This window comes from Fukomys damarensis, unplaced genomic scaffold, assembly GCF_012274545.1.
Source record: "Fukomys damarensis isolate Sample0158 unplaced genomic scaffold, DMR_v1.0_HiC HiC_scaffold_34, whole genome shotgun sequence".
Lineage (NCBI taxonomy): Eukaryota > Metazoa > Chordata > Mammalia > Rodentia > Bathyergidae > Fukomys > Fukomys damarensis.
The window spans coordinates 7,684,194-7,711,808 of NW_022900946.1; the positions used below are offsets into that span (position 1 = coordinate 7,684,194).

The 27,615-nt window shown below is 49.7% G+C and overlaps 1 protein-coding gene across 1 annotated transcript in view; it reads left to right on the forward strand.

Moving 5' to 3' along the window:
- The window catches only part of LOC104852954 (nodal modulator 1), a 49,995-nt gene that overhangs the window by 13,591 nt on the left and 8,789 nt on the right, over nt 1-27,615 (forward strand). The window contains exons 9-25 of the mRNA XM_033758740.1: nt 486-575; nt 3,381-3,486; nt 3,675-3,825; nt 8,340-8,514; nt 9,830-9,971; nt 10,889-11,020; nt 12,459-12,595; nt 14,034-14,121; nt 17,774-17,837; nt 18,381-18,476; nt 20,820-21,038; nt 21,147-21,229; nt 22,089-22,248; nt 22,393-22,519; nt 24,017-24,130; nt 24,923-25,050; nt 25,955-26,096. Coding sequence (XP_033614631.1) covers nt 486-575; nt 3,381-3,486; nt 3,675-3,825; nt 8,340-8,514; nt 9,830-9,971; nt 10,889-11,020; nt 12,459-12,595; nt 14,034-14,121; nt 17,774-17,837; nt 18,381-18,476; nt 20,820-21,038; nt 21,147-21,229; nt 22,089-22,248; nt 22,393-22,519; nt 24,017-24,130; nt 24,923-25,050; nt 25,955-26,096 — 2,154 coding nt within the window. The remainder of the gene's footprint in view (nt 1-485; nt 576-3,380; nt 3,487-3,674; nt 3,826-8,339; nt 8,515-9,829; nt 9,972-10,888; nt 11,021-12,458; nt 12,596-14,033; nt 14,122-17,773; nt 17,838-18,380; nt 18,477-20,819; nt 21,039-21,146; nt 21,230-22,088; nt 22,249-22,392; nt 22,520-24,016; nt 24,131-24,922; nt 25,051-25,954; nt 26,097-27,615) is intronic.

Sequence of the window (27,615 nt, forward strand, 5' to 3'; positions counted from 1 at the left end):
CAAACTCCAGAACCTTTTCAGCATTGACATGATGTCACTAGTGGAAAATTCCATACCGTGAAGCTCTGTTTCATGCACACAATTATTAATGATATGGTATAAAATGACCTTCAGCCTATATGTCCTTTGTAAGGTATACGTGAAGCAAATGAATTGCATGTTTAGGCTTGGGGCCCATCCCTAAGATACCTCATTATGTGTATGCAAATATTCCAACGTCTGAAAAGTTCTGTAATGTGAAGTCTTCTGTCCCATGAGGAACCAGATTTCTATAGCATGAAATGCTTCTCGGATAAGGGCACTCAGCGCAGACTTAGGCGAGACACCGGCCCCTCAGTAGTAGCTGCACGAAGTGCAGAGCTTTCTCTGAAAGTCTGAAGCGCCTGTGGTGAATGTTTCTCTTGGCCTGGCCGTTCGGGGGCTGCTAGGTCAATGCTTCCATGTTATCTGTCGGTCCCTGGTGATTAACATACTGTCCCTTGCAGATCCCATTCTACCGAGGGGAGAGGATCACCTTTGATGTTGCGCCTTCCCGACTTGACTTCACGGTGGGGCACGACAGCCTGAGCATTGAGGTGAGACCTCACCGTGCTCAGGGGTCAGGTGCTGCAGCTCCCGTCCTTGGGCACAGGTGCTGCAAACACCTTTTGTCTAGAAGGGCCTTTGGGGAACATGGAATCTTGCCCTGGATTCTAGCTTAGCTTGGGGTTCATGAGGTGCCTTATGTCTGTTACACAGCGCCTACAGTCTGGGGAGCTGGAGCCCTTGTTAGAGCTGCTTCTCTCCGTGAGACTGAATGTATGGGGTCCCCCGTGCGCATTTCAGGTCTTGTCCCAGGGCTGGGCATGTGGCACTGGTCAAAAGAGTCAAAATTCCTGTCCTTGAGGAGCTCGTGGTCTAATGATGGAAAGAGTGTATGTGTAGATAAATTAGACAGTGGGTTAGAAGGTGAGAAGTATTCTCTGGAAAAATAAAGCAAGAAAGGAGGCATGAAGTTCAGGGTGGAGTGAGGGCTTCGGCTCATGTACGGTGTTCTTGGAAAGCCCTCATGGTGAAGGTGACAAGTGAGCAGGGGCCTGAAGGGGCAAAACAGGTGAACTGCACTTACATCAGTGGGAAAAGTGTTAGCACAAGGAATGGTAAGTGCAAAGGTCCTGAGGCTGGAGTACACCTGGGATATGAGGGGCATCCCAAGAAGACTGGGGTAACTAGTGTGGAGGGAAGGAGGAGAGAGGGTCAGAGGTGATGAGGCAGAATGGGCAGCGCTGGGCCACTTAGCCTATTACTCTGGTGAGAATTGCTGCTCCCAGAAGATTCCGAGCTGTAGATAGTTGTGACAAGAGTTTGTAGGAGGCCAGGTAGAAGCTGGGGACATGCGAGGAAGCCATTGCAGTGAGCCCGCTGAGTGCGGGCAGAACTGGGGCCCTGGTGACAGGAGTGGATGCAGTGACAGGTGGCCTGATAAGCTCCCGAGGCCCTAAAATAGACCGCAAATGTCATTTTCATCCCACTCACATTGTCTTTAATTACGGAAGTAGAAAATAGTTACTGTAGAAAATTCGCCAGATAGAGCAAATCCCAAAAGAAAATCTCAGTCTTTCCTAAATAGACCACCCAGTGTTAGAGTTATTGAAAAAAATTATGTTTTCGCGGTTTCCTTTTAATGCTACATTGAGAAAAAGTAGTGTTAAAATAGCACTTGGAGGAGCTGCTTTTAGGGCACATGCTCCGCGGGGAGCCGACTGCTTTCTACGATGCAGGAAAACATCTTAATGTCCCCGCATGCGGGAGGGGCTGGGAGTGGAGAAGATGCAGCCACCTCACCTCAGGGCTGGGAAGGGTGGGCCGGTGGGAGGGGAAAGACTCTCCCAGGTCACGTCACACGCGTTTCCAGTGGTGAACGGGTTTCAAGGGGCAAGGGCGCAAGGGTTCAGTGAGGCCCGGAACCGAGTGAGTTGTCTCGTTCCTTACTGCTCTCCTGACCTGTGACTCAGCCCCGATACGTGGAAGTACCTGGTGAGAACACTTGTGTTGAGCACATGGGAATTAACAAGTGGACAAGGAAGCAGATGAACCATGGGACCGTGGGAGGACTGAGAAGAGCCACCTGAATAAAAAGAGCCATTTTGTTTTCTTAAAGCTTCCTTTCAGATATTGTCACGTGCACGCATGTATGCCTTCCTTTAGGGTGGCATTTATTGAGTGTCTACTGTGTACCAGGTAACCAAGGCAGGAAAGGCCCCGTCTTCGTGCCGCTTACATTCTAGGAAGAGGGCGACAGGCCAACAACTCAAACAAGGACTTTTCTGATGGCCGTAATTTTGATGCAGGGGATGAAATAAAGCAGTGATCTTGAGTGTAGGCGAGCCCGGGTCCCAGCCTCACAGTGGGCGCCACCTGTAGCCGCCTCTCCAGCTGGCCTTGCTCCGGCACCTACACCCACTACTCTGTTCCTCCCTGACCCAGAAGCAAATGAGGATGAATGCCGGAGAGACTCAGAGTCAGCTTAACCCAGGGGCAGCCAGGGGGCTTGTGCCTCTCTCTGTTAGGCAGAGGAGCCCCCGGCCTTTGGCTCACCTCACTTTTATTCACTCAAACAGGGCACAAGCAGTGCCGGTGACACACGGTTCATCTGCTCTCCGATGTCCATGACTACACAGTCTGGGAAACAACTTGACCTCAGCTTTCTCTGCTTTTCCTTGCTGTGCAGTCGCCGCTGAGTGTGGCCTCTCTCCTCTGTGCTCACAGCCTTAATTCTCTGGTCTCTGACCCTTGAGGGAGCAAAGGTCAGGGTGGCTGGAGTGCAGGGCCTCTGGAGAGAGCCAAGGCATGGTGCTCACGGTGAGCAGGACACTGCTGCAGTGAGGTGAATCCCAGGCTGTGGGCCGGTGGGTCCAGGTGGGGCCTGTGATCGGGCAGTCGGAAGTGGGCAGTTGGACCTTGAAGAGGAGGAACCAAGGACGGGCTGGTGCCGGAGGGTGAGCAGACGTTAAGTGTGATGCTTCGGTGATGAGAGGAAGGCGGGGCCCACCAAGGGCCGTGAGCCTGCAGATCTTCCCCGTTCAGCTTCTCCGCAGACAAGTATGTGTCAGGAGTGAGCAGGGAAGACAGACCCCGGGAAAGTGAGGGGGCTCTGGCCAGGGAGGTGGCAGTGAGAGCGAGCAGTTGCTCGGTGATGAGAGGAAGGCGGGGCCCACCAAGGGCCGTGAGCCTGCAGATCTTCCCCGTTCAGCTGCTCCGCAGACAAGTATGTTGTCAGGAGTGAGCAGGGAAGACAGACCCCGGGAAAGTGAGGGGGCTCTGGCCAGGGAGGCGGCAGTGAGAGCAAGCAGTTGCACGCCCAGGTTCTTGAGCGCCTTCTTCTGTCCATCACCCCCTAGCCGGTGTTCCACGTCATGGGATTCTCTGTCACTGGGAGGGTCCTGAACGGGCCTGAAGGAGAAGGTGTCCCCGAGGCGGTGGTCACACTGAACAACCAGATCAAAGGTGAGCGGTCGCCTTGGCTCCCGGCCTCTGGACAGGGCTGCTTCTGAGTCCTAGGGAGCAGTGGAGAGGAGCAGTGTCTCCATGATTACGAGAACGTTGTCTTGCTCTCTTGCGTTCCTATGTGCACGTTAGGGTGCGCAGTCGCAGTGGGCTTTGGCTCATCTTTTGTTCGCATGTTTGCTTCATAGTCAGAACGAAAGCTGACGGCTCCTTCCGCCTGGAGAACATCACAACAGGGACGTACACCATCCATGCCCAGAAAGAGCACCTGTCCTTTGAAACAGTCACCATCAAAATTGCACCGAACACCCCACAGCTGGCGGATATCATCGCCACAGGGTACGCCTTGTTTCTGTGGGCATGCTGGGTAGGATATCACCCCGCACCCACGTCTGACTGTGTGTTCCTGCTGAGGGTCCGCATCCACTCTTCAGCATCTAGCAAGGAATCCAGGTGGCCTCCCTGGAAAGATTAGTGCCGAAATCTTACAGACTTAAGTTACTGACTTTAAAAAGGTACTTGCGTAGAAGAAATTTCCCTTGCTTCGAAGTTAAAATGGGTTTGGTAAGTTAGAGAAAAATCTCTCACCTGGTCTTCGCGTCTGAGACCTTTCTTTGCCTATTCCTTGAGGTCCTTGGAAGACGATCTGGTTAGCAGCCACACATAGTGTGTTGGAAGATGCTTCTGGTCCTCGGCATAGTTCTTGCTGCCACGCAGTGTCGAGTTGTAAACATGGGGACTCCTGTGCCTGAGTTCATGCCGTTTTACACCTGAAGCAACGTTGTGCAGCCTGACCTGGAGTCGGGTCTTGGGTCTTTCTCACCGCTGCATGGAGTCTGCTGAGCAGGGATGCTGCTGTCTCTTTTTGACAGTGGCGGGGGTTCCATGTCCCTAGCTTAGAAGGAGAGGGTAGGACCTACTGCAGAGGGGCGGCCTGAGCAAAGCAGTGCTGTCCCAAAGCATCAGGTATGGATAGGCGTGTGCAGGGCAGGTGCAGGCTAGAAAGGCTGAGGGGACAGATTGTGGCCCTTTTGTGCCCCATAGGAACACAGAGACCATCTCTTCCAGGGACCATGGAGCAAGGAAAGGTTTTGAGCATTTGACTTCTGATTTTCCATTTTCTGTTGCAAGTAACACAATAGCCCAGACAGTGAGTTAACGAAGAAGAGTTTCATACTGGCCCCAGGTTCTGCCCCAGGTTCTGAGGTGTGAGGTGAGGTTGAGGGGCTGCAATATAGTGATGGCTTTCTTGGTGTCAGAGTGCTGAAATAGTGTAGCGAAGGCATCCTTTGGCCAGAGAGAGGGAGCTCATGCGTGTGTCTGCCTGTCTCTTCTGCCCTGTCCTTCTTTATAAAGCCACCAGGATTCCATCATGGGCCTGTATCCTGGTGACCTGATCAAAATCCTAACCACCGACCAAAGGCTCCACCTTAGCTACCATAGCGGGGTTCGCTTTCCACCTGCTTAATTCCTCTTACTGGGCTTAGATTTGAACACATGAAGCTGTGGAGGACACACTCAGGCCATCTCCAAACCAGAGCAAGAGGGTAATTCTGGGGGCATGGGGCAGGGTGGCTTTGAAGGGGACTGACCAGGGTGTAGGGGCCTGAAAACTGGTGACAAGGCCAGGACATATTGGAAAGATTTAGGGGTTCCCAGAGCGACAGGTGGAATGGCTGGGCTGTGGATGAAAGAGGAACCAGTTACGTGACACAGTTCAGTTTGGGCCATGTGGATCTGTAGGGCCACTAGGTGGAGCTCTCTGACGCTTGGTGCTTGGATGGATTGTAAGTCCTGTAGATTGGGCCATAGGTGGCAGCCAGAACCTTGGATAGGTAAAAGCCAGGAGAATTAGAGCAGTAAACCAAAGTGGAGTGCCAGCAACTTACGGGATGGTCCAGGGAGGACTGGGGGGGTAGTCATCAGAGGTAGAAAGTTTTAGTATCCAACTAGGAAGTTGGAGCTGAGCCCTGCAAAAACCCAGCCTATCGGCTTGGTCACCAAGGAGGGCTCGGTGACTGTTTTCTATAGATGGGTGGAAGTCAGGGTCAGGGGGCTGGTTCAGTGGTCAGCGGGAGATGAGGAAGCCAGTCACCCTCCAGAAGTAATTCTTGGATTTAAGAATGCCCTCCCTTTTATAAACATCTTAGAGTAGCTACTGTGGGCAAGGCACTGTGATAAGTGTTAGGAAGATGACAAGGAACCAAACCAATTTTAGAAAGACAGGGCTTCATCTTACTGGAGAGATGCACTAAGGTCATGGATGATGATAAGAGTGGTGCAGGGAAGAGGTGGGTGCTCTGGGCTCTGCTCGGCTGGGAGCTGTGCACGGCCTCTGGGCTGTGACGACCTTGGGGCTCAGCAGGGTTAATAAGGGTTTCTAGGCAGGGCAGGCCGTGAGATGGAGGCAGGGGGCCAGGGCAGGAGCCAGGTGGATGTGGCCGTGCCTGCAGGTGGCTTTGCCTCCTCAGTGCTGGAGGAGCTGTTAAGTTGTCAGTGATATGGATCTTGGTATTTAATTTTTTTTTTTTAACTTTTTTTTCTTGGCTGTTGGATGAGGAAGGGACCAGAGGGGTGCTGGGATGTAAGTGCTGACCCAGATAGGCTGTAGCAGCTGTCTGGGGCAGATATGTGTCGGAGGAGTTCGGGGTGCTGTCGGGAGGGGTGAGGAGCAGGTGGTTCTCTGGGTCAGATGCTGTCATGAAGAAGGTGGGGGAATATATCTCTTTATTTTCATTTTTAAAGTGAACTATTTGGATTAAAGAAAGAAAAGTGACACTGTTCACTTACTATTTTTGGTTGGTTTGTTTTAGTAGGAGGTGAGGGGGGTCAACATAGCACATATGCCTTTTTATTTTATTTTATTTATTAATTTTTTTGGTACTGGGGATCGAACTCCGATCCTTGTGCTTGCAAGGAACCACTGAGCTAAATCCCCAGCCCACATGCCTTTTTAATATGTTGGTTTTTCTTACTGTTTTTCTTTTTTTTTTTTAATTATTTCTCAATTTACTTAAAAAGCACATGTTTACTTCTGTCCAAATAATTATGATATTATGGTTATTTCAATATGTACCAACGTTACTGGATTTTGTCCAAATATATTAAACCCCGTTAAAAGGGTTTTTTGAGACAAATCAATTTTTAAGGATATCAGAATAATTGAACTCTCTCCTACCAGCTTCTTAGTTTGTTTTTCCAAATGAAAAATCAATAGACATTTGAGGTTTGGAGAACCTGGATGCTTCTCTCTGAGAATATGAGCTAAAAGTAGGTCCGATGGATCAAATATTTACAGTTCAGTAAGACTCAGAGCTGTGACTGGGAGCAGATATGGAGAGGTGTCCCCTGACAGGCACACACAGTAAGACAGTGCAGTGTCCTTAGGAAGATTCCGCCGATGTTCTGTTCCTGTCCTCTTATTCTCAAAGGATGTGAGTGCAGACCTTTCATCCGTATTGCAGCTGGCGAACTTTTTATGGAAGATTCCGCCGATGTTCTGTTCCTGTCCTCTTATTCTCAAAGGATGTGAGTGCAGACCTTTATCCGTATTGCAGCTGGCGAACTTTTTAAAGTCAAGAGCCAGGTAATCTATTGAGGTTTATGGACGATATAGTCTCTGACAAAAGCCACTATAACAATTTGTAAATGAAGAGATGTGGCTGGGTTCCCGTGGGTCCTAAACTGTGCATTTCATGTCATGTTTACATATCATGAAATCAGACATGATTTTCCCCCCTCTTTTAACTCCTTCAGAGTATAAACGCATTCTTGTCTTGAGGTCCATACAGCATGTGGGGGACCCAGTGTGGCCTGCAGGCTGTGGTTTGTTGACCCCTGCCATGGAGAATGAGCTGGAACAAGATGACCGTTCTTTTGCTTTTTACTGAATTTCATTTCACAGCTATCTACTATTTTATTCATCTTTTCATTATTTTCCATTTGGGGCAGAGTGGTTGTTCCAGCACTTAGTGTGTCCTGTAATTGTCAGACTCTGATTTCTTTATTATCTTCCTGTCAGAAGGAGCAACCAATTTTTATCTGAAATGATTATTTAAGATTAGAAAATAAAACCTTTAGTGAGTTAAAGAGACAAGTGGCCTCCAACTGTGGTTATTATTACACTGTTCCACGTCAGCTGCCCGAGAAGGAAAACCATGCGCTGAGGATGATGGTCTTTTTGGTCTTTATTAGCAGGCAGATGTTTCTTTCCTGCATTTCTCAGGGGTGCTTTGCAGCCCCTTCCATGTGTTCACCTGGGTTCTCAAGTCTGAGTCATTACCTATTACTAATAGGGCTCTCCAATTATAAGTTGCTTTTGTGACTCCTAGCTCCTAAGGAGTTCAGTTTTAGCTCTGCGTTACCCTTTCTGTGCACATCTCTTACTTTGCTTTTATACACTCATTATACCTAATCTCAAGGTTTTTTGGGAACCCTGCTTGTTTTATGGGCTGGGTAATGCCACTGTTTTGCAGGCAGCTTACAACTCTGGTTTGTAAGGCCCAGCTCACATTCTCAGTCCCAGCCTTTTCCCCTGTCCATAGTCTCATTACCTGAAACATTTTTATTATCTGCAGATTTTCTGAAAATTGCTTCTGCAGTGGGGGAAATTGGGTGTCACGCAGAACACACAGACAGTTCCACCACTGGCCCCTGTTCTGTAGAAAGAGGTCCACTCCTTTCTGAAGGTTGCTCGTTAAAGCAGAAGTCACTTGGGCTGCGTCCTGTCTCTTCGGTCAGATTGAACTACTGTCAGAGACACAAAGGCTGGAAGAGGGATGTGTGCTGAGGTTGCCAAGCGCCTCTCTGGCTGTAATTGAGTTCTCATGCTGGAGCGAATGGTCTTCTTGCAGGTTCAGCGTCTGTGGTGAGGTGTCAATCACCCGCTTTCCGGACACCGCCAAGCAGATGAGTAAATACAAAGTGGTCCTCTCGTCTCAAGACAAGGACAAGTCTTTGGTCACCGTGGAGACAGATGCTCATGGATCATTTTGCTTTAAAGCAAAACCGGGGACCTATAAAGTTCAGGTACGATGAGTTTTGTTTTATTTAAAATATTTGAGGAAAAGCAGTGATTTTCAAAAGGGTTATGAAGTCAAAGTAGGGCCCGAGGAGAAGTATTTCAATTCCCTGTGTCTTATTTTTCATTCTTCACATTCCTGTACCTCACAGTAAGTGGAACAGACAGACATCCAGCTCAAAAATAATGCCACAGGCTTCTTTCTTAGTCATGCTGTTTGCAAAGGCTCGGATGAGGCTGCCAATCACACTTCCACCTTCTCGGGCTCCTTGCTGCTGCAGAGTATGCCTGAGTCTAAGAGGTCATCAAAATGAGCTCCTTATTAATGGCGGCTCAAAAACTTCCGCACTGCATGGCTTCTAGGACCCTAGGCCAAGACAGAGCTTCCCCTTTCTTACCTTGCCCTGGATGGAGGGCACCTGGGCAGACCCCATGTGAGCTGTCCCTCCAGGCAGGCAGGGAAGCCAGGGAGCCCCTTGCCTGTTGCCCCAGTGCCAGGGAGAAGGCCTGGGCACTTTTGCACCATGTGAGCGGGTGGCAGGACAACTGGAGGTCAGCTACTGAGCCGTCCAATGCGGTGGCGCTGCCCACTGTGCGATACTATGTCTCTGTGGATTGCAGGCTCTCGTTCATCCAGTCAGCGGCTGCTGCTCCTCTCTGGGGAAGAGCAAAGCAGGGCAGCGGGTAGGGCGAGAAGGTTCCTCTAAGACTGCTCCCTTCTGGGGCAGAGTGGGATCCTTGCCTGCGGGGGGCACAGGGCAGGAGAGCGGCCCTGCTCTCATACAACAGTGTATGATGGGTTGACAGCTGCCCTTCTTAGATATCAGTCAGCTTTGCATGAAGGTGCCCCATTGACAAGCCTTTGGGAGCCCCGTTGGAAGCGTGGTGAAGGACTTTCCCGGGAAGGGCAGCTCTGTAATGTCTTCTTTACTACAGATGTAGTAGGTGACCACTATCTGCCCGCCCTTCTTGGCCTGGGAAAGTTGCAGAGAAGAAGAAAGTGACTGAATCCTACCAAGAAGTCATCTGCATGGTGTCTCCAAGTTCATAGATCACGCTGTCAGAGACCTGAAGCCAGGGAAAGGGCAGGGGACCGTGTGAGCCCTGTGTGCCTTTGTGGAGTTAACTAGATACACTTTCTGTCATACCCAGGGAATGGTTGAAGGCTGTTTTTCACCTCTGAGTGGAAGTGTGTTTTCTTACTCAGATTGCTTGTGAATTTATTTTGATGATACGGCTGGGCCCGGAAAGGAACCTTTGTTCTTTACAGTCTGCCAGCCTCGGGCCTAGGTGGATATCAGGTCGCTGCCTGTGTTTCTGTAGGTGGTGGTCCCCGAGGCTGAGACCAGAGCCGGCCTGCTGTTGAAGCCCCAGACGTTTCCCCTCACTGTGACTGACAGGCCTGTGATGGACGTGGCCTTTGTGCAGTTCTTGGCGTCCGTTTCTGGGAAAGTCTCTTGTTTGGGTAAGATGTCGGGTGGAAAGCAAGAACAGATGGTTTCAAAGAAAAGGGTGGTTAGGGTGGGACTGGGGCGAGCGTTTCCCCTTGGGTAGTGTTAAAGGCGAATGGCATCCTGCAGGGGTTTTGAGGCTATGCCCGGCATGTTCCAGTAGGTGCTTTCTGAGTTACTGCCACAATGGTCGCCCAGACATTGTCCTGAGTATTTGGGCTTGGGTTTTCAGAAGAGCCCATAAGTTTTCCCCACTCCTCCTTCCGGTTTCAGTCCTAGCTCTTGTCTTACCAGTGCCGAGACTGTCAGCCTCAGTTTTTCCTCTGTGAAATGGGAGGAGGTTTTTAACGACTTGGTTAAGAGGCAGCGTAGCAGTGGTCAAGAGCACAGACTCTGGAGCCCGATTCCTGGGACTTCATCCCCAGCTGTGCTACTGGGTGAAGGTGCTTAACCTCCCGGGGCTTTTGGACCCCACGTCTGTGATACGGAGATAATGGCAGTGGCTGCTTCACAGAGTTGTGAGGATGGAGTGAGTGAGTTAGCCCGGGGAAATGCCTGGCACACAGAGGGCCATGTCGTGGGGCCCGGGTCTGTGTGGGGTCTCTTCTGTCTCAGCACCTCTGTTCCTTCCGCCTGCTGTTGGTGCTGTGTAATTGTCACCCTACTTCCTCCTGTCTCGGAACGTCCTCGGTCGGTGTTGCTTTCCTCTGGCTCCAGCAGGGGTGTGCGGTGGGCCCCCTTTTTCTCTTGTGCTTCCATTATGTGCCAGTTGCACAGAACACTGCCTGGAGTCAGGTCAGTGCGCCTTAGCTCTGAAGGAGCCCCGCGGGCGAGCGCTGCCTGGGGGGCCGGGGACGGCGAGCCTTAGCCGAGCAGCCTGTGCTGTGCTTGGGGCTCCATTCACGTGCGGCCTCCTGTCCTTCCCCTACAGACACCTGCGGTGACCTGCTGGTGACCCTGCAGTCCCTGAGCCGCCAGGGCGAGAAGCGCAGCCTCCAGCTCTCCGGCAAGGTCAATTCCATGACTTTCACGTTTGACAGCGTGCTCCCGGGAAAGTACAAAAGTAAGCACTGAGCGCAGCACTCCTGCCCACAAGCTTTGCACAGCTCAGCTCTCCGGTTATGTCTGGATGGAAGGCGCGTGCCTTTCCCTGCGGGGCTCTTCCATGCCCGAGACCATGAACGTGCGTCGTGTAGTCCTGGTGGCCCCGTGAACTGATGGGTGATTTAGATGCTAGTGGTGTGTAAACCACAGTGCTCCTGTGCTTCGGCCAGTCCATGTACTGTTTCTGAGCCTTTTGTCCTCCTCCATCTCCTTTGGAGAAGGCGCTCTGAAATAAGCCTTCTCATTTCTAAACACCAGAAAGGAATGTGACATAATTCCATTCGTGTGTCCACCCTTGCTCCTGTGTGCCATTGGCAAGTGACCTGATCCCTGAGTCTCAGTTTTCTCATCTGGGAATAACACTGCCTTTCTGCAGAACTGAAGCCTGATTGGAATAGAGCTTGTGAAGCCCCTTGCACAGGGCCCGGTCAGCAGCAGGGCCTACCTGCCAGTGGGAGCTCCCTTTCTCCGACCCTTCCCACAAAGCCGCTCTTGCCTGGGCTTACACTTTTTCAAAGCTCAGCTCAGGGCCCGGGGATTTACCTCAGTGGCGCTGCCACCTGCCTCTCAAGCACAAGGTCCCGAGTTCAGTCCCCAGTACCAAAAAAAAAGAAAAAAAAACAAACCACAAGATCAGCTTAGAGCTGCTATCAGTGAATAGCTTATAAAGTGGACTTCTGCATCCAGGAAGGACAAACTGCTGCACAAGGACTGATTGCCTGTTTTTATAAACAGTTTCCTGAGAATATTGCCACCCCTGTTGTTTCTGTATTCACTGTAGCCGCTAATGAGCTTCAGTAGCAGAATAGAATAGTCAAGGTCTACAGTCTATGACCTCAAACTGAAAATAAGGAGGTGTGGCTCAGATACTCAGGAAGCTGAGGCAGGAGCTCAAGGCCAGCTTGGGTAATGTAGAGACCCTATTTTAAAAAAAGAAAATACCCAAAAGTATTTACAGACGACTCCTGCTGACCTCTGAATATCTTATTTGTAGCCCGATTTTTCTGGCCCAGTTGGATTTCTTTGTTGGTGATGTTAATGGCCAATTTGTAGTACACAGTAACCTCTTTGGAGCATTGCCAGATAGCAGTATGTGTGTATCTGTATACGTATGTGCGCACATATGCTTTTTATTGTTGTTGTCTTTGGTCTTTTGAGACAAGGTCTCGCTATGTAGTTCAGGCTGACCTTGAACTCACGTGTATCCCAGGCTGGTGAGTCGATCCTCCTGCCTCACCTCCCAAGTGCCGGGATGACGTGTGCGCCACCACGCCCGGCCACACATATGCTCATTAAAAATACGGGACACGAAAAGAATTCAAAGAAATAGGACATCCCGGTGGGGTGTCGTCGGTGTGCTCTGTGCCCAATGCTGGTGTCCGTGTTTGGCTCTGCAGTCAGCATCATGCATGAGGACTGGTGCTGGAGGAACAAGAGTCTGGAGGTGGAGGTGCTGGACGATGACGTGCTGGCCGTGGAGTTCCGGCAGACGGGCTACATGCTGCGGTGCTCCCTCTCTCACGCCATCACTCTGGTACGTGTGGCTCTTGCAGAGACACGCTCAGTGTGGCAGAGGAACTGCCGTGAGGATTATAATCGTGGCCAAATCGGAGCTCCTTGTCTACCCCTTGATTGACCCACCTGCTAGGGAAGGCACACTCAGGGAGGATTTAAGATTCCTTAGTGGACAGGTGCCTGTGTTTAGGGATGTCCTTGGCTTGGCCCCACATTGAGTCGGACAATTTGGAAGTCTGTTGGTGTGTAAGCCGCGCTGCTTTTGTGCGTCAGCGAGTCCACTGACCGTTCTGAGCCACAGTTTGCTCCTCTAACCATGGGCGCACACAGCCGGCTTTGCAGTAGCAGGGAGGTTTCTGTGAACCTGTTAGTGTTTCACACTTACTCCTGTTGTTTAGTAAGAGGTGCACCCGAGGGAGTTTCTCCGGAATACCGATTCTAGGGCAGAGAATAGAGCTGTTCTCTCACTGGCCGTATGGCCTGATGGTCTGCTGAATGGATCCCAGAAAAGGCAAGTGTCTGTGTAGTTCACGTAGGAGTTTTATGTAACTGTGGATGTCAAGCAGTGGCAGATGTCATTGTCAGAGCCCAATAGAGAACCTGAGGCAAATGGTAAGTAAACGATGGCCTGTGATAGACACGGGAAGAATTGCGCCTGCTTTCTATTGCCAGTCTGCTGCTCTGGCTGCCAGAAACACCAGACAAACTAACTGCCTTAGTGCAGGAAATGGGCCAATTAATATTGAGTTGAAAATAAGTGGTAGAGCTTCTTTTTCTTCAACCCTTTAGTGGAGTTCTGCTTTCCATAGATTAAGATCCATATTCCTAACAGTGGCCTAGCTCCCACTTCACTCCTGGCCCCTCTCGGCTTGCTCTCAAGGCCTGGCCACAATGGCCTTTTCCAGTCTACACCACACCACTCCCTCCTCTGGGCCTTTGCACATTCTGGCCCCTCTGCCAGGAGCGCTGCGTCCTTTCCAGAAATGCCGGCTGTTTGTGTTCCATCCTTAGCGCTGCATCCCCACTGCTGCCTGCTCAGGAGAAGGCGACCCTGCACCTAGATGCTCAGTGACCCTTCACAGTGTTCTTTCTTTGTCCTCTTCCCTGTTTATGTTCTTCTTGGTGCTACTTCTTCTAGCTGAAATCACTAATTTATTTGTTGACACATCGATTGTCTGATTTCCTGAAATAAAAGGGAAGCCCACCGAGAACAGGAGCCGTGCCAGTGTCTCCCAAGGCCCAGCCTTGTGTCTGTCACATAGCAGGTGCTCAATAAATATTAGCTGATGGAATGAAACAAACATGTTTGTGTTGGGAGTTTTTGAAGGTTTTTAATTTTCGTATGGCATCCAACAGCTCAGATGATTAATGGGCAAAACAGATGACTGGTCCGGAAACAGAAATATTATTAATCACCATGGTGTCTCGTCTTCCCTGTGTTGGCTCTGGCCCCTCAGGAGTTTTATCAGGATGGAAATGGACCTGAGAACGTGGGGATTTACAACCTCTCCAAAGGCGTCAACCGCTTTTGCCTGTCCAAGCCTGGTAAGTCTGGAAGGATCTCTGTGCCACAAGTCAGAAGAACGGGGAGGCACCGAGGCTGGTCGTGAAGGCATTTTTCCTGTCTTCATCCTGTTGGCGTCAAGCTGTCAGCGTGGGTTGTGTTCTGTGTCCCACACTCAGACCTGTGGAGAGGGCGGTGTTGGAGGCTGTTCCTGCTTTCCAGCCTTTGAGTCAGACAGAGACCACGGGGCCCTTTCACTTGCAGAAGTGTATACTCCTGACCAGTGGATCTCGCTTCAGGGTCATCTTTCTTTGTGTTTTTTTTTTTTTTATCCCCAGCGTATAAAATTCATTTATTAGTAATATATAAAATCTGTACTTTTTGAAATTAATGTTCATATGATCTTTTTGAAATTGAATCATCTCTCATCTTAAAATTCTGCAATGTTCTTGCTCTCCTTTTTAATTTTATTGAGATAGAGTCTGCAGGCCATAAAATTCATCCATTTGGGGGCTAGGGACGTGGCTCAGAGGTGGAGCACTTACGGAGCATAGGTGAGGCCCTGCTTGGGTTGACTCTCTAGCGCCACAAAAAAAAGAAACAAAAATTCCTCCATGTAAGGCGTGCAGTACTTTTTCGTAAATGGACCAGGTTGCACAGCCATCACTGCTGTCCAGTTTTAGGACATTATTGTCACCTCCAGGAAGGTCCTGTGTTCCTGTTGACAGCTGACCCTGTTCCCAGCCATGGGCAGCCACTAACTTCCTGTCCCTGTGGATCTGCCTTTTGTGGACCTTTCATGTAAATAGTGACTGGTATTTCAGTAATATCATACAGTACTGGTGTTCTGTCTGGCACTGTGCATTTAGCATGTGCTGCAGTTTGTCCACGTGTGACATGCACACGGAGCTTGTTCGTTGTTGCCAGTTAGTGTCCAGAATGGGGTCATATGACGTTCTCTGTGTGTGCATTCACCAGTGGGTGGATGTTTGGCTTGTTTCTGTTTTTTGGACTATTATAAGTAATGTTTTTGTGAACATTCTTGTGCAGATTTTTGTGTCTGTATGTTTTTGTTTTTCCTATTTGAATATGTAGGAATGGAATTGTAGGATCATACCATAAGTTTATGTGTAATTTTTGAAAAGCTACACTTGGGCTTCTGAAGACGCTGTATCATTTGTTATTCTCACCAGCAGCTCACGAGGGTTTCTGTTTTTCCACTTCCTTGCTGACACTTGTCATTGCTGGCTTTGTGACGATAGTCCTCTTGGTCGATGGGAAGTGGCACCTCACTCTGCTTTTACGTTGCATTTTCCTGGAGCGTAAGTCGGTGGCTCCTCTTGGTTCTCTAAAATGCAAAATCCTTGCCTTGGCTTTGAGCTCTCATGTGACTTAGCCCTGAATACCACTCTCCACTCCAGCCTGTCTGTCCTCCTTCTCCTTGTTCTTGGTGGTACTGAGTACCCAACCAAGGGCCTTCCCACTGAGCTACATCCCCAGACCTTTTTATCTTTTGAGATAGGGTTTCACTCAGTTACTAAGTTACCCAGCCTCAACTCGATCTTGTGATCCTTGTGCCCCCTCTTCCAGGAAGCTTCCTGTATGCCTCAGTGCCAGCATGTGTCCCATGGTCACTCCTGGCTACAAAAGGAATCTGAGTCAGTTGAGTCATTGCCCAAGGTTGGACATTGCCCCGCTTACAGGTAATCAGCATCTGTTTTCTAGGGAGGAAGAACAATTTCCTTGGTCACAGAACAACCAGCCAGGGTGTGCACAGGTGCCTGCCCTCCCACCGTGCCACGCTGCTCCACACCTGCTGGGCTTTCTCACAGTTAGTTCACGGTTCCACATTGCTCTCCCAGGCAGGGTTGGTCCTCTAGTGTCCCTTAAGCCTCCCTTGTCACCTTCCTGATCGCAGCGCTGGGCCCTGTTCCCTTAGTGCACCTGGCTTGGTTGATGTGTCAGTGACAATGGGACACCTCTGTCTCTGCAGATGTTAGATCCTATGAAGGCAGGATCACAGCTGTTTCACTGCCCACGTGTGCCACCCTGGCGTGGTCCTGGGCTGGGACAGGAGCACTGTCCACATTTGTTGAACAAGATAACAAAATGAAGGAAAAAGCTAGTCCTCTTCACTGGTGGGAACGGCAGTGTGGCCTGCTCAGTGTGAATAAAACCGCAGGGGTGGTTTGAACTAATCTCACATTTTGGGGGAAATACTCCCCTCATTTAGGGGAATACATTGTACTTTGCTTTTTCTGAAATTGACTGTATTCCTCTAGCAAGCAAGGAAACATGCCCCTGATTTTTTGTTTTTTGGTACTAGGGAATTGAACTTAGGACCTTGCACTTGTAAGGCAGGCAACAGAACCACTGAGCTAAATCCCCAGCCTAACATGCCCCTGATCTGAGTATCACTCTGTGGCCTGGCAGTGTATAAATGTTTTCTCCACCTGCTTCATGATTTCTGGACCTTCTGCTGCTCCCTGCTCCTTTTTAGGAATATTTACAGGAAGAATTCAGTGTGGTTATCTTTTGGGTCTTTAACAGCATCTTTGTTTTTTTTTTTTGGTACCAGGGATCGAACTCAGTACCTTGCACTTGCCAGGCAGGCATGGCCCCACTGAGCCACATCCCTGGCCCTAACAGCATCTTAAGAAGAAAAATTCTCAGTCTAATTCGGAGGGGGAAAAATGTTCTCTCCCTCTGTGTCTGTCTGTCTGTCTCTCATTCGCTCTCTCCCTCTCTCTCATATTATAAATATTGGGTTGATTTATAACAGCTGCTCTGGACAGTTAGTTTGTTTATATGAGGAGTTATCTAACTCTGAACACACCGTACACAACAATTAGAAGTTGTCATGGCAAGAGAAAAACCACAGCTGGCCTGCTGCAGCCAGCACAAAAACAAGCAGGGAAGAGTAGGGGAAATGTAGGGATGGAGGTGGGGTTTGTTTATTGTAAAGAACAAATAACTCCTTAGGAATATTGAGAAAGGAAGATTCTGCACTGGGAGAAAAGATACCAGTATGCAAACTTACAGGTGTTTCAACTCCGGCCTTGTCTCCAACTTCCAAGAGCAGAATGAGAAAAGACATTTGAAACAGGCAATTCTGTAAAATTTCTCTTGGAAACCCTAACATTTTTTATTAAAGTCTAAACTTGTTTTGCTTTAAAAAAAATTAAATCAGAAGGCCTGCTTTAGCGACATGCTGGTCACACCAGAAAATAACGCCAGCACCCCTCGCTGTTGGTGACGTGTTCAATTTGACCCTCTGCCTCACACTTCTGCACCCAGGTGTGAACACACACACACGTGTGAGGTGCAGGAGGCTGCTGGTGCCATGTCCCCACCCATTAACTGTCCCGTGTCTGTGGAGGAAAAGTCTGTGTTTTGTTCCTCCTTGGGTATGTGTGTGTTAGCGTGGCTCTGCAGGTGGAACTACTGTGAGTTGTGTATTACAGGAAATGGAAAGTTCATGCTTTTAGTGGGCTAGGAAGTGGATGGGTCATTGGTAAGATGTTGTCACAGGCAGCAAAAGAGCTGTCTGCCTGATTTTTCTGCTTCTTTTATCACCAGTCTGAGATATGTTTGAGTTTTCAAATAGGAGCTGCCTTTAGATTTTAAATGTTGGAATTGATTAATGTGGTAGACAGCGTTCTCCAAAAATCACTTCTGATGTCCTGTCCATAGGTGTGTACAAAGTGACCCCTCGCTCCTGCCACCGGTTTGAGCAGGCCTTCTACACCTATGACACGTAAGTCTGGGCATTGACTACTTTGTGGCATTGCTGGCATTTGGTGGACCAGGGCGAGTAATCCTCTCTTCATTTACTTCTGAGGACAGGGGAACTTTTTTTTTTTTTCTGGAAGAGGCAAGATTAGGCATTAGCATGAATTTCTGAATAAGGGATTGAGGAACTTAGATAAATTACTGCAGAAATGGAGGTAGATTTGCCTCCTGAAGAGTTCTGTAAACTCAGGATGGAAGACCGTGTTTGTAAAGTACCTTAAATATAATCTTGTTGGATCTTTAGCCCTCACTGATGGGGCTATCTCAGCTCGAGCTGGCCGTGTTTATTTATACTTTTACAGATGTGTGTGGAACTGGAAAGGTGACGTTTTGGGGTCTAGAATTAGTTGACCTTTTGAGAGACTTGTATGGAGTTCCAGAGTTATTTCATCCCCAACTCAGAGCCATTTCCCACATGTATCTCAGGGTGGGGAAGGTCCCCCTAGCGGCTGCTGGAGAATGATAGGTTTCACTGCTAGCGGATTTTCCCACTTCTCTTGATTTACAGCTCTTCACCCAGTATCTTGACGTTGACAGCCATTCGCCACCATGTCCTTGGAACGCTCACCACCGACAAAATGATGGATGTCACTGTGACTATCAAGTAAGACAAGTGTCGCTTGGTAGACCAAGAGTGGGAGGTGGCAGACCAGGCCTGAGGAGTTCTCTGAAGACTTCTGGAAAATGATTTCTGATTTCTTATCTCTAGGTGTTTGTACAAATGGCCTTCCCTCTCTTATGCCTATACAACGCAGCCATAAATTCACAGCAGCCTGGATCTCTTTTATGATTCAAGAATTAACTGTGGCTGAGGAAGAGCCATCTGACAGCTTGGTTTTGTGTCTTAAATTGCTTTGTGAAGTCTTTATACTTTTTTGCTAAGGGAAAATCTCCAGGGTTTGTTCATTGTATTGCAAGTGTTTTAACAATGTTTTTTTTTTTAATTGTCTTCCTCTGGACCTTTCCTTGGAAGCCTTTAAAACAGAGGTGGCACTGGACATAAGAAAGGTTGGGAGAGAGAAAGCGTTTGGAAAGCAGTTCCTCTCTGAGGGTCATGTTCATGTGCATGTTGCTTCTGAGCCCATTTTCTGGGGTGTGGTGAGGTTCTTCTGACACCCTGGTTTTCTTGGGAAATCAGAGTTTTGGCAGCGTGACTGTCTTTGTCGAACAGAATGGAACGCTGAGTAACTTGCTCCCTCCTTGCTTTAGTTAAGCTGCCTTTGCAGCTATCTCTCCGTCTTTCTGTCACCACTGCTGTGTCCATCTGTCATGAATGAAGGAAGTACTATTGGGAACCTTCAGGGCGATTAGGGGCATAGGTGCTGGGCCCAGTAGGCCACTGCCCTGCCCTCATGAAGTTTACTGTCTCCTGAAGAGACAGACACAGAACCCGAAATTCAGTTATGCTGACTGCTTTGAATTGGACCTTGGGCTGAGGGCATGCAGGAGGGGTAGGTTGGTAGGGTCCAGGCCTTGTTGAGGGTCTTTGTCACATGGCCATGTTTTAAACACATGGGTGACTTTTTGTTCCAAAACGTTTCCCCTGGCTGCTGAGGAGAGAACAGACAGAAGAGGCCCAGGAGTGGGGTTGGGGAAGATGGAGAGCCCAGTGAGCAGTGTCACGGCTTCCACCAGCCCCGTCTGTGCAGCCAGTCTCTTGGCAAACCCAGCAACAGTGGAGTACAGAGCAGCGTGCGGGTCAGGGGGACGTTGAGGAGGCTGAGTTGAAAGGATGTGACACTGTGGCCAGGGTCAGGAGGGAGAAAAGTCAAGAATGTCCTTTGTGGTTTCTGACCAAAGGGACCGGACCAATGGGGAGGCGGGTTTGGGACAGAAGGACTTGTTAAGTGTCTTTAGTGGGTCCGGCATGGTGCCTGCTGCTGGACCAGTGTCCAGTGCTGGGCTCCTGCTTGGAAAGCATGAGTTACTGGGCTGGCTAGAAAGCTGTGTTATTCCCAGTACCGACTCTCTGTTGCCTTGTTTACCTCTTCACGGAGTTAACTTTGGAAGCTTCAGGAGGGTGTTTTTGCCGTGTGCCCGAGCTGGTGGTGGTAGAAACTGCGACTTGTGGCTGGACACAGCCTCTTGGAGCCTTTCTGAGGATCCCGTTCTTAGCAGGGCTTAACCCAGACTATTGGTTGTCACCCTTCACAGACCTGCTCTGTAGTGTTACCTCCCTCCGAGGTGGCAGCTCCATTGTTACTTGGTCCTGTGTCACTTGCACCCCGTACCTAGCAAACCCCTGACTTTATACCCTAACGCGACACTGTCACACTGTGGTGCAGCTCCCCACAGTAGCTCTCCAGATTTCAGATTTGTTTCCATCTGACCTCCCCATCCAGAGTTACCTCATAAAAGTGTGTTGTTCCTTTATGGTAGAGACCAAATCCTTCTCCTCCTAAAGGTCCAGTGGCTTCCCATGCCGCCCAGTGTAAAATCCAAAGTCCAAGCCTTCCCAACCCTCCGTCTTCCCATACTGAGTTACTTTTTCCGTCATGCTTATCATTGCCCTCTGTTGTTATTTTTCTGGTTAGCATCTGCCCTTCACACTAGGAGGTGAATTCCACGGGGTCAGGGAGGTTGTCAGTTTCCTTGAGTGCTGTGTCCTCAGTGCCAGAGCGTCCCTGGTTCTCTCGTCCAGTGGATTCTCGGAATAGGTGGATGAGAGCAGTAGGGTGGTGGGCAGAGAGCCCTGGCCTGTGTGGAATGTTCTGATTGGCTCATCGCAAAATCAGGGGTACTCTGTCCTAGCCCAGTTCTACCACGGCACTGAGGAGTTGTTTTTATTTCTTGTTAAACTGTAAGTGTTTTTAAAACAGAAGACCATCATGAGCATGTCATTAGCAGGTGTGCAGTTTTTACTCAAGTCACTGCACATAGCAATGTCAAATTCCCACCGACTAGAAGGACGTGCAGCTGGGTCCCACGGCTGCCTCTGCTTTTCCAGGTCATCCATCGACAGCGAACCAGCCTTGGTGCTGGGCCCTCTGAAGTCTGTGCAGGAACTGCGGAGGGAGCAGCAGCTGGCGGAGATCGAGAGTCGAAGGCAGGAGCGGGAGAAGAGTGGCAAAGAAGAGGGTGGGGAAGGAAGGACCAAGCCACCCGGGCAGGAGATGGTGGATGAGCTGCGAGGCCCCTTCTCTTACGATTTTTCCTACTGGGCCCGGTAAGTGCTGTCTTGCTTTCCTTTGCAGCATCCTCTGGGGATGCTGCAGTTAGGGTATAAAGTTCTGCGGGGATAGATCGGCCAGACTGAGGTGTTCCACCCTTGTAGGTCTGGAGAGAAGATCACCGTGACGCCCTCGTCTAAGGAGCTGCTCTTCTATCCCCCTTCCATGGAAGCTGTGGTCAGCGGAGGTACGTGTCCACTCTGAGCAAGTGTCACTCCTGCGCTTGCCTCTGCTGCATGAAAAGACGGCTCGTGTGTTGCTGCAGTGTGGCTGTGTCTAAGCCCCAAGACCCTCTTGCACTTAGATGCTACTGTTTGAGGAAGGGATGGACGCATGCATGGTGACTTTGGTTACTGCAGTTGCAGTGATCTTTCCTGGAAGGACTTGGTTTCCTTGGATGTAGATGAAAGCAAATCCACGAGTTGCTGAAATTTGAGAATAGCTTTTCGTTGTCTGAACTGTTTATAGGCTTTCTGTTCTTTGGCAGGGTGTGGTTGAGAGTCTCTAGGAATGATTGCAACTGATGGCTGAGGACTTTCTTTTCTTGTGGTACTGGGGATTGAAGCCAGGGCCTCACACATGTGAGGCAAGTGCTGTACCACTGGGCTATACCTCCAGGCCACTTTGTCCAGTCTTACAGGTTTGGTAGATCATAGGTGTTTGTGAGATTCTTGTTTGGGAGTCTGGTGTGTTGGAAGCAAGACATCTGGTAGCGGTCTTCACCGTTGGGGTGGAAGTTGGGCTGCTCTAGGGCTTCACCCCTTATGTGTGGCCTTGTGAGAACCAAGGCTGAGGTGCGGTGAACACCCAGCCCATTCTGGGTTCTTCTGCTAGGTTGTTGGCTGCTGAGCAGGGCATTTCAGGAGTGGAGAGGGGCCTCGGATGCATGTGGGGACCAACCTCTTTTGGAGCTGGTGCCTCATATCTAATGACTCAGTTCTGGGTCCTCTGGTCCTCTGGTCCTCTTCCAGGGGCAACTTCACACTGGCTTCTTTCCCTCCCTTTGCAGCTCAGGCCCGTGGTTGTGACTATTCTTCCCTTTCTAGAAAGCTGCCCAGGGAAGCTGATTGAGATCCACGGAAAGGCAGGCTTGTTCCTGGAAGGCCAGATCCACCCAGAGTTGGAAGGAGTTGAGATCGTCATCAGTGAGAAGGGAGCAAGTTCACCTCTGATCACGGTCTTTACTGATGACAAAGGTGCCTACAGGTAAGGCCTCAAGTAAGGCACCCATGCCCGGACCACTGGGAGCCCCTGAAGAAGCTGAGGAGCTATGCTTCGTGGGGGAAGGTGATGCTTTCCCCAGGATTGGGGTCAGAACAGCTACACAGCATTTTGCTTTCTGTCACTCAGCGTCGGCCCCCTGCACAGTGACCTGGAGTACACTGTGACCTCGCAGAAGGAGGGCTACGTGTTGACTGCGGTGGAGGGAACTATCGGAGACTTTAAGGCTTATGCCTTGGCTGGCGTGAGCTTCGAGGTAACGCTGTGTTTTCAGAAGGCTGCTTCTCTGGGGTGCAGTGAGCCTATGATAACTGCACAGTAGCTGTCTAGTTGACAGCCCCTACATGTGACTACACCACAACTACCATCCCCGTCAAAATAGTGAGCACAGCCATCACTTCTGAAGGTTCCTCTGGGCCCTGGTAGTCTTTCTCTGCTGCTGTCACCTGCTGTCAGCCTCTGCTGGTTAGTTTGCCTTGTCTAGGGTGTTTACATCAATGGAATCGTACACGATGTACTTGTCTTTGGTCTGGCTTCTTTCACTCAGCATATGTGGAAAAGTGTTGGCTTTCTCATGGTCATGCACGTTCCAGAAAGCGTTTGAAGCCGTCCTCCTTAATTGTTCCATATGGAAGGATGCAGAATGTTTCTGTGGTGGTGTCTGATGTCTGTCTTTTGTCGGCTGGTCCTTCTAGGGCAGAAACGTGCCACGCATTGTACACAGTGAGTCTGGAAATCTTTAAGTGAATATTTATAAACTGCCAGCCAGAGGAAAAGAGTGATGTCTTATATCACATGAAAATTTAAAATTTGATGTTGCTGAATATATTTTAAACCAGACTAAAAGATGTGCAGGCTGGGAAGAATTGTTTGTACCATCAATAATATCCCTGGTTTACCAGGAACTCCTAAAATCATTGAGAAAAAGATAGCCCCATTGGAAAAAAATAGTGAGCAAAGGACATAGGTAGGCAGTTCCTGGGAGTAATGCAGTGATTAAGTAGCACTGAAGACGTGGGCTCCAGAGTCCCTGAGGACATGCCCAGCGGGTACCAGTGGAGCACCGTTTGGGGTGAGTTTGCAGTAACTCAGTCCATGTCCATATTTTGGGGCCTGTGTGTTAGCATAGGGAACTTAGATGGCTGTAAGTGGTACAGCCTCTTTGAAATATGATTCAGTAGTATCTTTCTGAATTTCAAGTACACATATCTAAGAATTTCTAGGGACGAACTGTTCAGGAAAGAAGACATAAGCACAGAAATGTATGTTTGGGGACATTCTGGTTGTCTCTGCTTCTGCACTGCCAGCATTGGCAGCCCGCTGTGGATTGCTGACCCCTCTTTGGGTGTGTTTGGCAGTGGTTTAGAAACAGCAAGGCAGAGCTGTGTGCTGGTAGGAGAGGAAAGCTAGGAGCAGTCGCTGAGGAGGAGAGCGTGTGCAGCATACGATTTTTGTTGCATCTCCTTCCCCTCCGGTAAATTTGCCAATATATCCACATTCATAACCTTGACGAAATCTGTGTGAGTGAAGAAAGAGTTCTGGAACCTTTCACAGCAGTCGGCTAACATTCGTCCCTTGTGAGGAGGAAGAATAATAAGTATTCCCTACCCCACGAATGACGGTGAAAGGCAAGAGCAGGCTGCGGTATACTTCAGTTCTGCACACCACCAAAAATAAAAAACCCAGTGACCTTCTGGCCCGTAAAATGTCTCTTGTGACTGACATCACTGTGGTCTCGCTTTCTCATCCCCAGATTAAAGCTGAAGATGACCAGCCCCTCCCTGGGGTCCTCCTATCCCTCAGTGGGGGTGTGTTTCGTTCCAACCTCTTGACTCAGGACAACGGCATTCTGACGTTCTCAAACCTGGTAATTTACTGCCCTCCTGTCTTCCCCTCAAGGTAGCCCGGACACAGACTGAGGCGTGACTTGAGCTTTGCTTGACCCAGTGAGAACGGAAGGCCACCATGGCATGGTTTCAACGTCTGAGGGGGCCACGACTAATTAGTATCGCTCTCGCTAGCACTTCTTCATGCTGCTGATTCATGTCCCTTTCCACATTCCTGTGTTGTGGTTACCCACTCGTCACCATGGCAGTGTCATTAATTGCCCTGGTCACAGCATCCCTTTGTGTAACTGTTGTTTGTAATGCGGAGTCCCTTGGTGCGGTTAGCTTGTGTTTCTTCTGCAAAGAGTGGTTTGCGTGGTGGGTGGGAGGATGGCATGCGTTGTGCGTTGAGGATATCGTCCTCTGGCGGGGATCGAGGCAGTGGGCCTTCGTTGGCCATCGTGTTAGTCATGGGAACGGGGAGGTTGTCTTTACAACGATGTACACCCAACTTCAGGTCATCCCTCGCTGCTTACTTGCCGAGCGAGCTGTGTCAAGCCAGTTTGCTCGTTAATAGCATTCTGATGTGACTCTGCCTCACAGATTTATTGCAGGCACACAGTAGTGTGAGCTGCCATTGCTAGAGTTGTACTGTGCTTGCCAGGATGCTTCATGCTTCTGTAACCATTGGTGGTAGAGATGGGTTTACCATTTCTGTCTGTCCACAAGGCCCTGAGCTCTGGGATCGTGACTGGATCCATCCTGCCTTTCATCTGCCCTAACATGGCTGCCCTAACATGGCCGCCTCTGGCTTGTGTGTGCTTGTCCTGCAGAGCCCTGGCCAGTACTACTTCAAGCCCATGATGAAGGAGTTCCGGTTTGAGCCATCCTCTCAGATGATCGAGGTGCAAGAGGGACAGAACCTGAGGATCACCATCACTGGGTACCGGACAGCCTACAGGTGGGCCCTTCCTCTCTGCTTCTCTCTGGGCTGGTGGACTCACACTCTGGCTCTCTTCTTTAGAAATGCGCCTTAGGCTTCACCGATGGGATGTGGGAGGAGGGGAGTCGTGAGCGTGAGGTCAGAATTTTGCCTGTTACTATCTTAGCCTGGTGCTCAGTCACCAGTTTCCTATTCTGATCCTGGCCAGAGCAAGCCTGTTAAGTTGCTTAGCAATTTCACTTTTTAAAAAAACGTTAAGCTTGATTAAATTGTGAAAGGGAGAAATACATTCACGTGGACACAACTTCAGAATGCTGAAAAGAGTACACAGCGTAAAGTTTCCTACGGGTGTTGCCTCCCAGCTATCGATACTCCCTTGGGAGGCCTCCAGTGTTGCCAGTTTTTCTGGATACTGCTGGAGTCAGGGAATGCAAATAATGCTGCAGATAGATACATATTAGCCATGCACAGATGGGCATGTAGGTACCTGCAGGCCTCTGTATCTGTACACACACATGTCTGTGTGCGTGTGTGCATACATACAAAAGCACTGTAGATGGAGAGTCATCAGAAAGTTTGGGTTACGATAATGGACCATTTTCATGAAGTGAAAAGTCCTCTTGAGTTATTGTCATGCTAATGAGTGCTTCATTTTAAAGATCAGCAAGAATATAAAGTTTAGCCTTTTAAATCAAAATTTTCTGGAGAATCCCTCAAAATGTATGAGAAAAGAAACTGGAAACAGCTTGTCCTGCAGGCAAGAAGGCTGGGTTTGCACGTGGCCTAGGCACAGCTGTGTGATCTCACCCAGCAGGAGCAGGTTCATGCTGTAACTGGGGACACAGGACACTGTCTTCAGTCCTTTGTGTGCCTGGGAAAACCCCGAGAGTACCCTGTTCCATTTCTTCTCTTGTCACACCAGTTGCTATGGCACTGTGTCTTCTCTGAATGGGGAACCGGAGCAGGGTGTGGCGGTCGAAGCCATGGGACAGAAGGACTGTAGCATTTACGGAGAGGACACCGTGACGGACGAGGAGGGCAAGTTCCGGCTACGTGGATTGCTGGTGAGCCTTTGACCGTGTTTTGTGAATGGATTTCCTCATACAGAGGAAAAATGTGTCCAGAGGCATCTCGTGGTGTCCCCAGGACTGCCAGGAGGGGCGTGGGCCAGAGGGCTGGGAGGCTGCAGAGCCCGCCTGGCCCCTCTTTGACTGACGTGGCTTGCCGTACTGGGTTGGGGTTCTGTGGCAAAATAAAGTTTGAAAACCATGGGTTTGGCATAGCTTTGCCCCGGTGAGTGGTTATGGCCCGTGCCAGGGCCTTCCTGCCATGTGTGGAAGCTCAGGTTGCCATGTGGTGAGAGCTGACTTCTAAAAGAGCAGTCAGAAGAAGCTTGTACTTCTCTCTAAAACTCCTGATTCTGCAATGTTAACAACTAATTCCGAAAAATACTAAGTATGTACCAAAGCAGTCCCAGAGAGTAACGTCCTTTCTGTCATCTGTAAAGTGAGGATGAGGATAATATCTCCGTTATAGCATGGCTGTGAGTATTAAATGAGTTACTACATCTCAGGACAGAGTGTTTGCCTGGTCCCTGCCTGGCATTGGTAAAAGGTTAAAAAAGCCACAACAGGGGAGGCCTTCCTTGGGCAGCGCTCAGGAGGCTGCAAGCTGCCAGTCTTTCCTGTAGCTTTCCTCACTGTAATGTAGAGGAGGATGGGGCCTTGGCACCTTCCAGTGGGCTCTTAGCTGGGCCTCCCCTCCCTTGGCTTGGTGGCTGGCTTCTTGCTCACCCCACACTCCTGGTGGCAAGAGTGAGAATTTCGGTCACCACCTCTGCTCTTCCCAGCGTGCTGCTGGCCCCAGCGCCTTTTCCTGGGCTGCAGGCCTTCACACAGCTCATTTAGTTAAAGTGAGCTTTGCAGTAGATCTCCACTGTAATGCGTGCTTTCCCACAACCTCCTCTTCCCTTGTAGGCATTAATTCTTTAACAGTTTTTTGGTAGTTTTTGGAGTTGGCCCCTGCTGGCGGTGTACACCTTCCATGTCCAAGGCTCTGTGGCAGAATGTCCTTCGATGAGTCTCAAAAAGGGTTTTGGGTTTGAGGTCACCAGAGCGTGGCAGTCCGGAGGTGTCTCGCTGATTTCCTAAGGACTTAGACCACGGTTAGGATGAACATTTGGGCCCATTTGTTCATTGCACCTTGTTGGTCAGTGTTCTGTCAAGCATCTAGAAATTGGTGCCAAGGTCGGCAGGCAGACTGGAGACAGCTGGCCTTGGGGTGAGGAAACTGGGCCAGTTAGGATTGGAGCGGCTGGCCCCATAGGACCCTGCCTGGCCCAGGCACTGGAGGGGTCGGTAGGGCCTGTCTCCTTGCATTTCAAATGAGCTCCTGAGACCCTTTCCCTCTGGGTGCAATGAGCTGCCAGCCCTGACTGAGCAGTGTATGGGTGATCATGCATTTGTGTGTTCTTACAGTGTATTTTGTTCTCAGCGATTGCTTTATTGTGTTTGTAGAAATCTCACATGCTTGTTACAGAATCGAAGCAGCAAAGAGGAACCTGCGCCTGTCCCCCCCCCCCCC